The 16,919-nt window shown below is 34.7% G+C and overlaps 2 protein-coding genes across 2 annotated transcripts; both read right to left on the reverse strand.

Annotated features, from left to right (window-relative positions):
* Window positions 1-4,934: 4,934 nt before the first annotated feature.
* LOC114167591 (Eukaryotic aspartyl protease family protein) lies at window positions 4,935-7,109 on the reverse strand. Its single transcript, XM_028052697.2, has one exon. It carries the CDS (start codon window positions 6,928-6,930, stop codon window positions 5,533-5,535), a length of 1,398 nt encoding a protein of 465 aa, XP_027908498.1. The 5' UTR covers window positions 6,931-7,109; the 3' UTR covers window positions 4,935-5,532.
* Window positions 7,110-8,877: 1,768 nt separating this feature from the next.
* On the reverse strand, window positions 8,878-12,407 carry LOC114166627 (uncharacterized). Its single transcript, XM_028051381.2, has 3 exons — window positions 11,490-12,407; window positions 11,064-11,161; window positions 8,878-9,591 (listed from the first exon to the last, which is right to left on the reverse strand). Exon 3 carries the CDS (start codon window positions 9,565-9,567, stop codon window positions 9,181-9,183), a length of 387 nt encoding a protein of 128 aa, XP_027907182.1. The 5' UTR covers window positions 9,568-9,591; window positions 11,064-11,161; window positions 11,490-12,407; the 3' UTR covers window positions 8,878-9,180.
* Between the last annotated feature and the right edge of the window lie 4,512 nt (window positions 12,408-16,919).

Raw genomic sequence — 16,919 nt, forward strand, 5'->3', positions numbered from 1 at the left:
AAAAACTAAAACGCAGGTCCCCACTTAATTACACTGGGGTTTCCACATTAATGTGACAGATGTTGTTTCTTTTTTTAGGATACCTGTCAAACCATTTCATGAATTTCATTTCATAAGCATTCAAACAACCTCCAAACAACCAAACATTACACCCCACAACACACGCACAAACGCGAAACCGTTGCCCAACAATCCTAACATATAGGCACGAATGCCCTAACAATTTCTAAACCAAGAAAAAGGTAAAACATCAATAACCTATGCTTGAATTGGTGAACAAACACACTAAACAACCATCGAATGGTGTAACATCCTTAGTTTTAATAAATTTTATTATTTATTGTATCTTTACTTTAAATTTAAGAGTTAGAAAATTATGTGCTTTTACTAATGTTTTATATTATATCTAGATATAGTTTAAACATTAAAAAAAATCGAGTAGTTTTAAGAAATATTATAAGTAAGTAAAATAAAAATAATAATAAAAGTAAATAATAGGAAGAAAAAAAAAAAAAAATATATATATATATATATATATATATATACATATTAAAGCATTATAAAAAAAAGAAAGAAAGAACGAAACTTCTAAAAGATGAGAACATGAGTAGACAAGGAAATAAGAAAAAGAAAAACAAAGAAAAGAATAGAAATAAAACAAAAAGAAAGAAGATAAGGAGATTTAAAGGAGTTTAATCTTAATACATGGAAGATAAGAATAATTAGAAGTGATAACCTTACATTTAATGCATGCACTCATTACTTGGACAAGTTGGCACATGCTTGGCTTGTAAATGGATGAAAGAAAGATGACCTAAGATTACTTCATACACATGTATTACATGGATCACTTTGGAAAATTTTGGCTTACCTTTCATTAATGAAAGGAATCTTATCCTAACCTATAAATACATGGAAGAGATGTAAAAAGAGTGAAGGTGAGTTATGTGAAAAAAAGAGAAGAAAAGAAAAGAGAGTGAGAGAGAGAGAGAGAAAGAAAGAGAGAAAGTTGAAGATAAAGATTGAAAGAGAGATCTTAGACTTCTAAAAGTATTGCTAGAGTGTCCCCCCAACTAACAAGGAGGTAAGGGGGGAGTGAGGCTAAACTATTTTTATATTAATCTTGATAAACTTATTGGTGTTGTATTAATCTTTTATTTATTTTGAATCATATATTATTTTATTTACTTCCATTTAACTTATTTTCATTTATTATCCTCTTATATTTATATTATTTAGTCGATATTCAGTTATGCACTTATCCTATTTAATTATTTTATTTAATTTATCTCAAGTTATCTACTGGTCATGTTCCTTTATTTTATTTTATTTATCTTATGCATTAGTCCCATTTATTTATTTTATTTAATCTTCACTTACGTACTAGTCCTGTTTATTTAATTGATTTAATTTTTCTCCAATTATGCACTAGTCTTGTTTACTTATTTTATTTAATTTATCTCTAGTTATGCACTGGTCCTGTTTATTTAATTTATCTTCAGTTATGCATTGGTCCTGTTTATTTATTTTATTTTATTTATCTCCAGTTACGCACGGGTTCTATTTATTTATTTCGTTTAATTTATCTCTAGTTATGCATTGGTCTTGTTTATTTATTTTATTTAATCTATCTCCAGTTATGCATTGGTCTGTTTATTTATTTCTAATATATCTGCAGTTACGCACTAGTCTTGTTTAATTTATATTTTTGTTATTATATTTATTTATAACATTCTAAATCCTTATCTAGTTATTTATTTAAAATTCTTGCTTTCATTCTTATTTTATCAATATTTTATAATTCAAAAAAAAGTTAAAAAAAGTAAAAGTAAATATTATTTTATTCAGTGATCTTGGATGGAAAAAAAATTACATGTACACTTTATTGTTATTTTATATTCTTTGTGTATAGTTTATACAATGACATAATTTGATAGTCATCACATTTTATGACCTTTGAAAATGTCCAAGAGTATGTTAGTTAAGTAGAGTTAATTCTGGTTTCAATAAGTTGAGATTAAATCAGTCAGAGTGTTTGTATTTAGGAAGTCACAGTTTGGTACACTACGAGAAGAAAGGCAAGGACCATAGTGGGGTCTAAGGAAGTTTTGTTAGTTTTGAAATGGTGATTTTAGCCAAGAAGAGGGGTTGAATTAGCTTTATAAAAAAATTTTGAAAGTTTAATCCTCTTTTCAATTGAATCTAATGGACTGAAAAGTTTGGATGTAAATGCACAAGACCATTACACTTTCAGTCGATTAAAATATAAATCAGCAGACTAATTTGTTCTTGTAGCTATGAAACAATCGATTAAAAAGACAAATCAGTCGGCTAAAATAATGGAGATTTATGCAGAATGCAGAATTCACAAATTCAACTCAAACAACAATCTTTTACATACATGTATAAAGCCTTAGATTACATAAGAACACATTCAATCACACCAAAGAACGAATTACTTAGTTTTCTTGAGTTTTTAAAGAGATTCAAAGTGAGTGAGATGAGGGAGAGAGAATTGCACAATTGTTTTTATATTGGTTCACTCAATCACAAAGCTACATCTAGTTTACCAGGACAACCTGAGCCTGGTTTCCACTACATTCAAAAGTTTTACAAATCACACACCAAGATTATACTTTTGAACAAAGAAACTCACAAGATTTTTGACTCACACAAAAATCTAAACACACACCCTGCAAGAATCACACTTACATACCTGAAATCACATCAAGCAAACCAACCAAAGGCACAAGAACATCCAAACTTGATGGTGGTTGTCCCTAGCCAACTATACATGTGTTCTTCAAGCTACTCACAAGCCAAAATGCCTCCAAGATCAACCAAGATCTTCAAAACACGAGTTGTAGTTGTGTATTGCAAAGAGAGAGAGCTTTCTAGAGAAGAATGACAAAGTTTCGTGCATAAAAATCTTAGATTCGCACCTCTGCTCGCGAAAACACAACTTATATAGTTTGGTTTAAGTGAAAATAATCGATTGAATTTTCCATACAGTCAGTTGATTTCACTTTACTTAAGTGAAATCAGTCGATTGAAAAATAATTCAACTAACTGAATGCATTCATACCAGAAACTATATACAACAAGCCTTTGAACCTGTTAAAACTCATTTTAACAAATTAAAAGAGACACACTAAGGCACACAAGACATCTAACCTATGTCATATAGCCTACGAACAAGATATAACACAACACATTACATTTAACATGGTATTTTCAGATTTAATACATTAAAACTAAATCTTCAAATGGATCTTCATCAATCTTCATCAAACACCTATGATCTTCATGCACAGGGCTTTATCAATTCTTCGCTTCAAGTTTGCTTGTGCCAACAAGTTTTACCAAGTAGGTGATATCTGGATAGTTCAGAATATCACACTAGACTAAGATATTCATAGGCCAAACTTAGGACTATTCTATACCTGCTTGGCATCGCAAAGGTTAGGTAGTGAGTATATATCTCTTTTATGTGTCTATAAATGTATTGTTTGTTGAGTTTATTAAGATTGATATTTAAGGCTTATAAATACCTCACTCCCTCCATATTTTTCTTTCATATGTACGTGTGGCATGAGTAGAAGGGGAACCTACTTAGTGAGAGTTGTTCGGGATATTATTGGTAGATCTTCTGAAGATTGACTTGTTTTTTATAATTTATATTAATATCTTGAGAAGATATTAAAAATATAGATAATCTTCTATTCTGATGTAGAACTCTTAATATTATACAAATACATATTTTTATAATATTTCATGAACAATTACAGATATGTAAACTATTGATATATATATATATATATATATATATATATATATATATATATATATATATATATATATATATATATATATATATATATATATGAAGTTATGTTATTGTTAGTGTCCTCTTAAGAAAAATCTTATTGTACAAAAAAAAATCAATTCCATCTTTTTATCAAATAATTATTATTTATTATAGTAGTCAGGGTGTCACAAATGAAGTCGACAATGGACAATGCAAAGGAACCTAACACAAATCGTGGGTGATTGCAAGAATGAAATGAAGAATAAAATGCACTGATAAACCACCGATCGTCATCAACAACCCAAACCTCAGGCCATGTTTCTTTGTTCGTTGAAGTTGCGAGGCATTGCTTCTTTTTTCATTGAAGTGATCTGCCAAAAGGAGGGAACTTTGACTTCTCTCTCAAAACCAATTTGGGGGTTCTCTCTCATCAAGTTGATTCTCTAGTTTTCGCTCAAACGTTTTGGGATTCATCTTTCTTCATATGCTAATTTCAGTTTCCCTCCTTACCTTCCACATGTGTGCCCTTGCAAAGAAATAACAAAATAAAAAATAAAAAAACAAAAGTTAGTGGACACATCAATGATGTAAAAAATGAGTAAAAATTTTGGAGTCAAAATAAATTTTTGTAGATAGATTACACAACAAAACTCGAGAATGACAAAAGAACCAAGTCAACTCGAGAATGTGTTGCAATAAGAGCATGATATTAAAGGAAAATTAAAATTAGAAATGATCATGATCAGCAAATTTTGGGACAGTAAGTTTCATAGAGTTTGTTTTCTTACTTATAGGGTTAAAAAAGGGTTTCTAACCATACTTAAAAAGGTTATTCGGTCTTTGCATTTGTTTAAACATCAACCTTTTGATTTCACATTAGTTTTTGCTTTCTCAGCTGCCTTCTTTGTTCCTGTCGTCTTGCAAGATTCTCTTCTCTTCAGTAAGTCACTTTACACTCTTTTCAAGTGTATATTCAACTTGTTACCTTCTTCACTTAATTACATCTCTTTTTTAAGATCTCTTTCAGCTGCATACTTTAAGAGCTCGTTAATTAGAGGATGATAAGATATGTTGTCTTCGAGAAAAAAACAATCACTTCCTTTTTTATGAAAAAAAAAAAACCTCGTTAGTAAAAAGAAAACGTACATGCTTAAATTCCAAAATAAACTTAAAAACAAAGGTAGACCCAAAGCCCAGAATCACTATTACAAAGGGATTAAATAAGAAATTAAACTACCAAAAAGTCTGCATGCATTCTTAAATATTCTTAAATTATGTAAGTGACGGATTCAAACGTCTCAAACGATGGTGAACTGTGATTATTCAATTCCTGCACCCACCACCTTTATCTCTCTCTCAGAAGCTCACTCCTAAACCAGCAACATCAACATCAACATCAAAGCATGTTTTTCTATGTACACTTTTTTCTGCGTCGACCGAAAAAGCAACCTTTTTTTCTACTATAGTTTTTCCATGCTTCTTTTGACCACATAATTAGATTCCCCGGCGATGCAGCTCTGGTGAATTGCACTGGCTAGCATTACACTAAAATTAAAGAAGTGGAAAAAATTGGCAGTGACACTGAGGAGTTTAGTTATTTTGAGAGGTATAATACATGAATGAAGCAATGAAAATGAAAGGAGATGAGATGGGTAGGAGAAAGGAAAGGCGAAGACTTAACAAAACTCAGATGGTGGGTGCTCAAGAATCTTTGTTTCCCTAATTCAACAGACATTGGGTCCAAACCCCACAAAACCATTGTCACCATCAACCGAAATCTGAATACCCTCTTGCTGAATATTCCCTATAATGGAAAGCCCCGAAGGCGAAGCCGCAAAGGCAAAACAGAAAGTTCCGGCATCATCAGCCGGAATTAAAAAGTTTCTGGCCGGAAGGGTTAAGATCTGTCCACCGGAAAAGTAAAAGGAGACGGTGGGCACCCGAACCGTCACAAAGCCGTTCAAATCGTAGCAGGTGTCGAAAATGGAGAGTCCGGGTGCCCGAGGCAGGTTCGTGGTCTGCGCAAGAAAAGCGTCCCGGAAGGCATGGTAAGCCACCGTGGGAAGCCTGGTGACGGCGGTGCCGGTGTCCATCACGGCCCCTCCGTCGCCCAGATCAGTTACCCGGAAAACATCCTCCGATATGTTCAGCCGCGAGCCGCCAACTCCGAGACCCGAGAGCCCAACGTAGTAGAAGCTGGGGAAGAAGGGGTTGGGAATGAGTGGGACCCACGCCGCTCCCAGCGGCAATGCCTGCCGTCCGAATTGGAGCGAGCCGGAGGAGGCGCTGCCGCGAGAGAGCAGACAGTAAGCGAAGGCGCCGCCGGTTTGGCCACCGAGCTGGCCCACGAAAGACATGGGCCCGGCTCCCAGGCCCAAAAGCCCAGCCGCTCCCACGAACATGCCCTGGTTCCATGTGCCGCAGCCGATGGCCGTGTTCCGGATGAGGGTCCGCCCCAGCGTGATTGTTTCGAGCGCAAGCGTGCCTCGGGTGTAGGAGCCGTCGCCATAGGCCACCTCGTAGCGACACCTTCCCTGGTGGCAGCCGGCGTCGTCGAGCTGGTCGCAGACGGAGGAGGAGCAGGAAACGCCGGCGAATGAGGCGGAGAGGGCGGGGTTGAAGATGGGATCGGACTGGTTGTAGCAGTGGTCGCAGGGCTGGCACTGGACCCAGACGATGTCACTGCCTGAGTCTATGACCATGTACTGGTAAGTTGCAGGGCTTCCGATTCCTATTCTCACAAAATACTCTCCGCTACCTTCCTCTGTCCCCGAAACGACGTCGGATCCAAAGGACGCTTCTTCCGCCGCTTCCTCCTTGTAAGCATGGCTGATACTGATAACGATAGAGGATACCCTTTTGACGTCGCGTTTCATTCGTTGGTTGAAGCGGGTGGTGTGATCCTTGGCAGGGGTGGTGCTGATTTTGTCTCTGTGAAGAACCTGAACTTTCCAATCTCCCTGCTTTTCTTCTAACTCTTCTGTTTCTTTAGATGGGTTCTTGAGTTTAGTCGCTGCCATTTCTTCCTCCACGTTCAGCTGTTCGAAGTGGGAAGAAGCCAAGGAGCTGCAGATGGTTATGGTTAGAAGCAGGAAGAAGAGAAGAGTGTTGACAACGGCCATGGTTGTTGGTTGGTTGGTGAGGAAGGACTCAGCGCTCCATATTCACTTTCCGTTGTTCTTTCATTATATTGTTGTTTCGTTTTGGGGGAAAATGGTCCATTATGCAGAGAGAGAGGAAGAGTACTGTTATAATTGAAACCAAAAGTACACACATATCTAGTGTAAAGTCCCACATTAATTAATGTTAAGGAAAATGTTAATTTGTGTTTTTAAAAGATGGTTGATAAAACAAGAAAATGTGTGATTGATTAACAAGCCGACAGGAAAATCCTCTGCTACACGTGTTTGTGTTGTGTTTGTGATTTCCAGCAAGATGCCACACACAGACAAATTGAGGCACAGACATACCTCGTAAATCATGTTGGTTTTTTTTTTTTTCTTAAACCACTCGGATGAATATGCAACGAGGGGAAGACGACAAAAATGTAACACACAGTACAAGTGTGAAAAAAAGTCCATCCTCTATCTAATTCCATGTAGTTATACATTAGTGTGTAGTAAGAACAGAGGAATTGAAAATGATTTGGGTACTTTCGGTGGGGATGTTTCATTTGAATTGAATATATATAAAAATAAGGAGAAATAGGAACAGAGGTTAACGTTGTGGTAGGATTTCAAAAAGCACGACAGAGTGCGGATTTTGTGCATTGTTTGTTGGGCATAATGCCTCTTCCTGCTTCACCATCATTACTATTTTTTTTTTCTTTTCTACAATTTATGTCATTTTCGTATTTATACTAATAAGTTAGTGAGAAGAAACAGAGTAGCTGTCAACAACTTTGACTTGATATAATGTAATAAATATAAGAAATAATATTAAATAAAAGATAACTTTAACAAAATTTCAAATATGATATACCAATAATTTTGTTAGTCCATCAAGCTCATTTAACTTTGGATATTTAAAGATTAAAAAAATGTGTCTTTGGAAGTAGAAAAAATAATTGACATTCAAAACAAACTTCTTCTTTTTAGATGTACTAATTATAAATTATAGATAAAAAGAAAAGAAAAAAAGTTTCAGAGTAATTAATTCATGTAAACAGTGAATTACCTTTTTAATGTATGTAAAGTGTTTATTTTTTTAAAATGTTATGAGATTGGGTAAGATTCCTGTTACCACTATTTTTTTCAAATAAGTTTTCACACTAATAACGATTTTAAATTTTTTTTTTCTGTTTTAACCAAGTCGAATTTTGAGTGAAATTTTTTTTTTAATAATGAAATGGTCTGAGAAGACTTCGATTTAAATTCTTTTAATTTGTTTTCATTATTTATTTAAATATATTTTTAATTTGTTTAAAGTAAAATGATTTTATAATTTTATTTTTTTTATTTAATGACTTATTTTTTGTTTTTTTACTTAACTAATTTAATGTTTAAAATTAATTTTATTAATTAAATACATGTTCATTTCATTATGATCAAAATAAAGATTATTGAAATGAAAATTATTGATCAATCTATATGAATCAAAATTTTATTTCAGACCCTAAAATGCATCGTTTATAATTAAGAATGTAAAACTACCGTACTCGAATTCATAATAATAAAATGGATCAATCAACTAAAAATAAGTCAAAAAATTATTTTTACTACCATAAAGTCACAATCAGATAAATATTCGTTGATGTCTTATTATTTACCTGCACTCTATTAAACATTTTATATTAAGTCATCTCAATTTTATTAGCATAATATTCAATTAATTAAATTTTTCTAAACATTAAATTAGTTAAATAAAAAAATAAAACATAAATCATTAAAATATAACAGCATAAATAGTATAAATCATTTTACTTTAAACAAATCAATAATACTTAAATAAATGATAAAAATAAATTAAAATGAAGTTCACAATTAAAAAAGAAATCTAACACTAGTCTTCGCGCATCTGATAACTTAAGACCTAAAAAGAATCTAAAATGATCGTTCCTAAGACTTCAGTTGAAACAGAAAAAGAAAATTTTAAGTCTTCATTGACGTGTAAACTTCTCAGAAAAAAGAAAGAGAAAAGTACAAATCGTCAAGCGTAATACAATTTCATCTCTGACAAATATGATAACACTATATAAATTAACCGTTTCAAAGAGTCCTATGAAGAAGCTCCCATCGGGATGCAAGTTAGACTGAATTTTACACTGATATGAAATCAATTCAAAACTTTAGAAAGAAAAAACTAATATTCAGGGTACAAAACATTTTCCCCTGACGATCACTCAAACATATTCTTAGAAGAGAGGAGCAAAATCAAATTTTTCCCTTGTCTTCTTCCTTCATCTTCTTCTGCCACCTTCTCTTCTTGTAATCCTGCAACATCTGGGGCATCTTCTCCATCAACTTTGCAGTGTTCTCCCGCTTCTCGGCAGATATCCTATCACATTTGTGTCCTTTCCTCCTGGTCTTCATCTCCTTTCTTTCAGGATCATAGGGCCAATCTTCCCCAGTAAGGAGCACTTCCTTTCGCAGTCGGGCACGTCGTCGAGCACTGATACTCAGTGGCTTCCATGCCCCCAGGTCCCAGTATCCCCATACTCCCTTAGCAAGTTCATCCTTGTATTTCACTAACTTCTCACGCCAAGGATATTGATATTCTGCTACTGCCTTTGCCACCGAACCAACACCCTTGCCCGCCATAACGTAGCAACAAACTCTTTTGCTCTACACATGACAACAGCCACTCAATCAAGCAAATCTACAAACAACTTCTAGGCAAACATGTTTTCTATTTAAGACCAAATGATTACATACTACATTCATATCGCTTATTCTCTGAAAATAACATGTATAACGAGAGAAACAAAAAATTCCAGAGATCGGAACAACTGAAGAAGCAAACAAAATCCAATTTAGGTCATGATATCAAAACAGAAGAGATCGGATCTAATTCATAATTGAAGAAATTGGCTGTTTGCTCATTGCTAGGGATTTAGATAAGCCCAAATCCATGCTTTTATTTTTTTCATTTTCTTCTGCCATTGGTAGTTTCTCACCTGTTGATAATTTTGACTTTAAAACTTAGCAACCAAACAAAATAACTACTGAGGCCATAAAAGAATAAGAAGAAACAATAGAAGAATAAATATCAAATCATAACTCATCCAACAACTACCAAAATCCAATGGATGGGAGCTTGTTGAAATTTGTAATTCTTTTATAATAGTTATAAGTAAATTAAGAAATTAAACATTGAATTAAACATCTTCAACATATATCGGTAATTGACAGTAACCATGGAAACTCATCAGCCTTAAATACTAAAAAATTAATTCAAAACTTCATTCAACAGTAGTGACCATGTACAATTGCTGGCTGCAAAAGCAGATGACAAAAACATATTACAGAATGCTTCTCTCTATAACAACATACAGGTCTACTTAACAAATACTTAATAGCAATATGACATCATACAACAGCAACAACATTGCAACTTTGCAAGGCGTAAATAGAACACCAGATGTTGAACCCCAGTCCTGAATAAGAATGTGTTGTGTTTAAATAACCGCAACTACAATCTATATCATGCATTCGTAAAAGGCTAGTGGCCCCAATAACCAACGCAACATTTCCTTGTACAATCAGAGCCCAGTGAACACCATTGGCAATTACAACATTTTGGTACAAATCGTTATATTGATAATATTTACTCCAAAAATCAGACACTCAGACCACTGACAAAACTTTGCCTACGAAAATAAAAATAAATTGCCACCATATAAATGCATGAAATTTCCATAACATGCAAACACAAACAATAACTGTCACCAATAATAAAAATAACAACAATAATAAATGATTAATAACAACCTTAACAACTAGCTTTACTTCTAACTCTAGCATACTACTATAGCACGACCAGAACCCACTACAACTTCAGAATGTTTCATAAACGAAGATCGAAGTAAAAAGGGGTCAAAATTATTAGATTTAATCAGATTAGTCAAATCAAAGTTGCATCAGCAACGACAGTTTCCCTATTCCCTATTTCATCAGTCTAGAGGGAGCAAAAACGAGATATACAAATGTAACTTCACAAAAGCAATATCAAGTTAAAAGTACAGAAAACATATTTCACTCCATCAAGTATGGTTAGAGTTTGAAATATGATTAACAATGAAGGAAAAGACGCATACCAATACCAACGAATTGATCGCATTAGAATCACAGCCAGGCTTATTCGCAGGAACTTTGGGAAGACCAGTCACGTTTTCGCCAGAAGCGTTTTCCTTCGCTGAAACGACATTAGCATCAAAGGAAAGGAATGAGACAATCAGAAGCAGAAAATTAAACTCGGCACCAGCGAGTACAAAAAAATTAAGGTCGTAGAGCAACAGGAATCACGACGAGATTCATCGAAATCAAGGAAACGCGATTAAGAAAATGAAGCGGTGATGAGCTACTTTCTGTGTTTGGCGTTATTAATAGGAGCATAGATGTTTGCGTTAATTGAAGGTGCGTGGTGATAGGAGCGGAAATAAAAGAGAATGCGAAGGATGGATGAAAATAAAAGGCATTGAATAAGGAAATGGAAAGAAGAAAGTGAGAGAGAAGGTAGTTACCGAGAGGAGTGGAGGCGGTGCTGCGGTGGAAGAGATCGGTGAGGGGAGAGAGAGCTCCGATCTGATTGTGAGGGAGGTGATGAGCGGTGCGAGAGAAGGAAGGGAAGGTTCTGGAAAGTGAAGAAGAGGAAGAAGAGAGCAACTTAGACTTGGACCCAAGACATCGTGATATGGTGATGAATTCTGGGAGATTGAAGGAATGACGATTTGAGAGAAGAGAAAGTGACAGTGGGGTTTCGCGGGCGTGCGGAGCCAACGCGATGAACGGAGAGGATCTTGTAGGAGGAACACCTAAGCTGTTGTTCTAGGTTTCGGATCTCTCCTGTGGTATTAGCTAAAAACTTTAATTTTTAAATGATGATAATTCCTAATTTATACAATGTAAATACAAGTGCATTCTTTAAGATTTTTTAAATATGAATAATATTACAGTAGTAGTAGACGATAACAATGTAATATTATTAAGTTAATATATAAAATAAATGATATTTATTAAAAAATCTCAATTTGAGAAAACCTTAACCCTAGATTTTTCCAAATCCTACAAGAAGATGGACAAGTATTACGATTCGAACCGAATCGAATTACCCAACACAAGATCTAACAACCCGGACAAGGTTTCAGAAGGATCACACCCAAATCAAACATGTGAATCTCTAAAAATAGATCCAGAATATTCCTCCACGGAAACCCTAAAAACGGATCTCGTCAACCGATAGGACCAAAATTGGGACCGGTCGATGCAGAAAATGAAGACCTAGGCAAAGGCCGAGTCAATTGGAGGGATGGCGGCAAAATTGGGGGAGGAATCGAGGGAGGGAGGAAAAGAAATCAAGATCAGAAAAAAAAAAGCGTGGCTAAAGACGAAAGGGGAATATCGATTGGAGGGATGGCGGCAAAATTGGGGGAGGAATCGAGTGAGAATATCGATTTGTATGAATTTGAGTTAAATATGTGTGTTGTTTTGAGTGGATTTAAAGAATAAAGTAAATGAATTTAAAGTATAAAGTGAATAGATTTAAAGATAAATTTTATAGAAGTTAGTAAGTGATTTAAGTGATGTAATAGATTAAAAATATTATTTTAATAGATAAATGGTTAAATCATTCCAGAGGTTCCCATATTTGTAGCGGATTCTCAAGTAGGTCCCCCAATTTTCATTTGACTCAACTGGGTCCCTAATTTTGAAAAACAGCAACAATTCAGCCATAACCGTTAACGACCGTCAATGATTGTTAAATGAACAGTGACTGGGCATGCTGAGGTGTTGTTTTTTATTGACGTGGCTTGATCAAAATTAATTAATAATTAAGTCTTAAAAATTAAATTTGAAAAATGCATAATAGGAGAGGACGAGAATACGAAAGGACTTAGAGTTTTCAAATTGATTTGGGGGAAACCAGCAAGCTAGGGTTCTTGTGCGAAGAGAAGCGAAGCGAAGCGAAGAGAAAAGAAGGGGGAGAAGCTGCTGGAATTGAATTGCATTTGAGGTTTTGGATCATCTGAATCGCGATTTGCTTTAAATAGAATGGCAGAAGGTGAGTTTCTCTCTATAACATTTGAGAATTTGGGAATAAATTTTTCAGTGCATGTTCTGATGTTTCTTGTTTGGGGAACCAGAGTATTGATTGTGGTTTGTCAGTGTTTAAATATGCTTTATTTGGCCCACCATGTGTAAATGCTTTTGCGTTGTGGTCCCCCATGTTTAAAGTGTTGTAGTGGTGTCTTTTTCAGTGTGTTTTGTATTTAATATATGTTTTATATTTTTTTTTCAGTATTTGATTAATATATAGGTTTATGTATTTATCCGTATATGTGTTTGCGTTATGGATGAGGAATTTGAGGTGGTTTTTCACCATGGAGGTAAATTCATAAGTGATGGGAAGTTGCGGTACGAATATGGGAAAGTACTAGGTTATCGTTCGACCCAGACATGTGGAGCTACTTTGTTGCTTTAAGCGTGATAAAAGGGCTTGGGTATGTTGGAGAAAATAAATTATGGTTCTTAGTTGGAGGTTCTTTAGTATTAGATGACAGATTGCAGCTTATGTGTGATGATAGTGGTGTGTTGCATATGGTTAATATCGCAAGACTGAATGGTGAAGTTCATTCATTTGTGGAACACTCATTGTCTGAACCCCAAGTCATTGAAATGTTGGAGTATTATCCGGATGAACCTGACACACAAGAGGATGGTGGATCACGTGTTTTAGGTGATTGTGTTGAGGGTAAACCTCAAGTTGAGAATCAGAGTGTTCTTGTTATAGTAGATGGTATTGAATGTGAAGGTGGAGTTGGTGTTTTGGGAGATGTTATTGAATGTGAAGGTGAATGTGATATTGAGATAAGGGAAGAGGGAACTCAGGCTGATATTAGTGTTGTTTTAAGTGACGATTTGCAGTGTGAAGCTGAAGGTGAGGGTGACATGAGGGAGGATGGAGTTCAGTGTGAAGTTGAAGCTGAGGGTGAACTAAGGGATGTTGGAGTGAAATGTGAAGCTGAAGTTCAAGGTGAATTAAGGGATGTTGAAGTGAACTGTGAAGCTGAAGCTGAGGGTGAATTAAGGGATGTTGAAGTGAACTGTGAAGTTGAAGAAGATGTGGGGCAGACTAAGATAGAAGAAGATGGTGATGTTCACAGTTGGACTGAGTCTAGACCAGATGATAGCATGGATGAGAGTACTGACAACCTACTAGATGTTAATGTTGATTGTGATATTGATGATGAACTACGCACATGAGCTTCTAGCAAGAAATTCAGGATCAACAGTCAAAGTTAATGTTGAGGAGAATGAAGGGGAACCAATATTCAAGAGGTTTTACGCATGTTTGAAAGCATGCAAAGACAGTTTCATTTCATGCAGACCTATAATTGGATTGGATGGGGCTTTCTTGAAAGGGAAATACGGAGGTGAGTTGTTAACAACCATTGGTCGAGATGCTAATGACCAAATGCTGCCTATTGCATATGCAGTAGTGGAGGTTGAGAACAAAGATTCTTGGTCTTGGTTTTTAGAGCTACTTACTGAGGACCTTGGTGGACCTGTAGTGTGTGCATCCTATACATTTATATCTGATCAACAAAAGGTACATTCAAATTCAAGCTCTTATCCCACATTTATTTGATATGAAAATTTTTAACCTATTATTTTATTTATGATATTGTCAGGGCCTGCTACCAGCCATACAAGAACTCCTGCCTGGAGTTAATCAACGTTTCTGTGTAAAGCACTTGTATGCCAATTTCAGAAAGAAATTTCCAGCCAAAAGTCTAAGACGTCTTATGTGGAGAGCAGCTGCAGCCACACACCCACAAGCATGGGAAAGGGAGATGAGGAATATAAAAGATGTGAACGAAGATGCATTTAAGCATCAGATAGTAATCCCACCCAGGTAATACAATTTCTGTAAGACCCGTGAAAATTAGTTAATTAAATACTTAATTAATTAATAAATACGGGTAGGAAGAGCCTTTATGACATTAAATATTGTTTGATGTGGCATGGAAAAGTACTAGCTCAAGTGGTTGAGAGTACTTAGTTATGTTGAGAGGACTTGGGTTGGAGTCCTATGTATGCCTGTTATGTGTTATTTGATTTATTATCATTTTGTTAATATATTTGTGAATTGTGAGTGATATCATAATTACAGGAATTAACCTTTATTTTTGCCAAATGTAGCTTGGAGTGAAGGTGAAAAGGTAGAGAGAACCCTAGCAGGGGCAGCCAAGAGGGTCTGAAAAAACACCTTGTAATTACCAGTAAATAAGCATTAAACACATAATAAAGCCCAATTTTCGTTTTATCTCTTTAGACCAACATTAGGAGACCTATAAAAGGCAAAATCTGGGAGAAAGAAGGGTTTTCTACATTTTGGTATGTTTTGGCTTAAAAGGAGAACGAAATTCGGATCGGGAGTGCCAAGTTTTGGGTGCACAAGAGGTGAATTGGGAGAAGGCTTGAGGAGAAACATCTTTTTCTCCTCAAGCCTATTGTTTTATTTATGATATTGTCAGAGGGCCTGCTACCAGTCATACAAGAACTCCTGCCTAGAGTTAATCAACGTTTCTGTGTAAAGCACTTGTATGCCAATTCCAGAAAGAAATTTCCAGCCAAAAGTCTAAGACGTCTTATGTGGAGAGCAGCTGCAGCCACACACCCACAAGCATGGGAAAGGGAGATGAGGAATATAAAAGATGTGAACGAAGATGCATTTAAGCATCAGATAGTAATCCCACCCAGGTAATACAATTTCTGTAAGACCCGTGAAAATTAGTTAATTAAATACTTAATTAATTAATAAATACGGGTAGGAAGAGCCTTTATGACATTAAATATTGTTTGATGTGGCATGGAAAAGTACTAGCTCAAGTGGTTGAGAGTACTTAGTTATGTTGAGAGGACTTGGGTTATATATAACTCTAAACAAACATCTTTAGTATAATAATTGATTGTTATATTTCTATATTAACAAGTTTGAAGCTGAAATATAGAAATAAGAAAAAGAAAGTTTTATATCATTCTTAAACCTTAATTCTCAATTGGACACACACACACATAATATATATATATATATATATATATATATATATATATATATATATATATATATATATATATATATATATATTAAACAAACTAACAAAAATAATAAAAGCGAAAATTGTTTTTCCTTAAAAATTCCTTAAGTCGTCATTTGTTTGTTCTTGATGATAGTTAAGTTGCCCTGTTACTTTAATTCAATCCAGAAAATATAAAAGCTTTTAAAATTCTTTCAAATTTTTCCTTTAATTCATGATCTGGTTCAATACTTCTAGTTGTCCGTTGGGGAAATTTCAAACTAGAAAAGCGCATACTCTCTGTTCATACAGTTTTAGTTTTTCTTAATCTGATTTTCTTATCACAAATAATTATCGTTTTTTCCGATTTAATAATATAATAACGAGTTAAAATAGTTCGTACAGAATCATAAGTTCAACTATCCTCACTTTATAAATTAAAAGAACTTTCTTCGATCTTAAATTCAAAAATAATAAATCTATGAGAAATTCTCCTTATTGGCTAAGGCCAAAATGTCCTTTGCATACACATTATCAGTTTGCAGAACGTAAAGATTGAAGCAGACAAGGGTTGGGATGATGGAGGTGCTTAAAGACACAAGGATGGGGTCCTAAGTTCAAGCGTGAAGTGATAAAGGTAAAGTGAGCAAACTATGAAAACATGCACATATACGAGATACAAAGTACGAATTTGTGGACAAAATTTGGACAGCAAATGACGAAGAATTCTAATACCCTTCATTGTGTGGTGTACGATGCAACTGCATCACTTTATATGAAGATGTGGAACAAACCAAATTTAGATTTCCTATGTATCCCAGAATTCAGTTACTGAAACGAAAAAACAAAATTCCAAGCATATTTTTGGTTCAG

This window comes from Vigna unguiculata, chromosome 2, assembly GCF_037176805.1.
Source record: "Vigna unguiculata cultivar grain cowpea cultivar isolate G323 ecotype 2 chromosome 2, ASM3717680v1, whole genome shotgun sequence".
In the NCBI taxonomy this organism is placed as follows: Eukaryota; Viridiplantae; Streptophyta; class Magnoliopsida; order Fabales; family Fabaceae; genus Vigna; species Vigna unguiculata.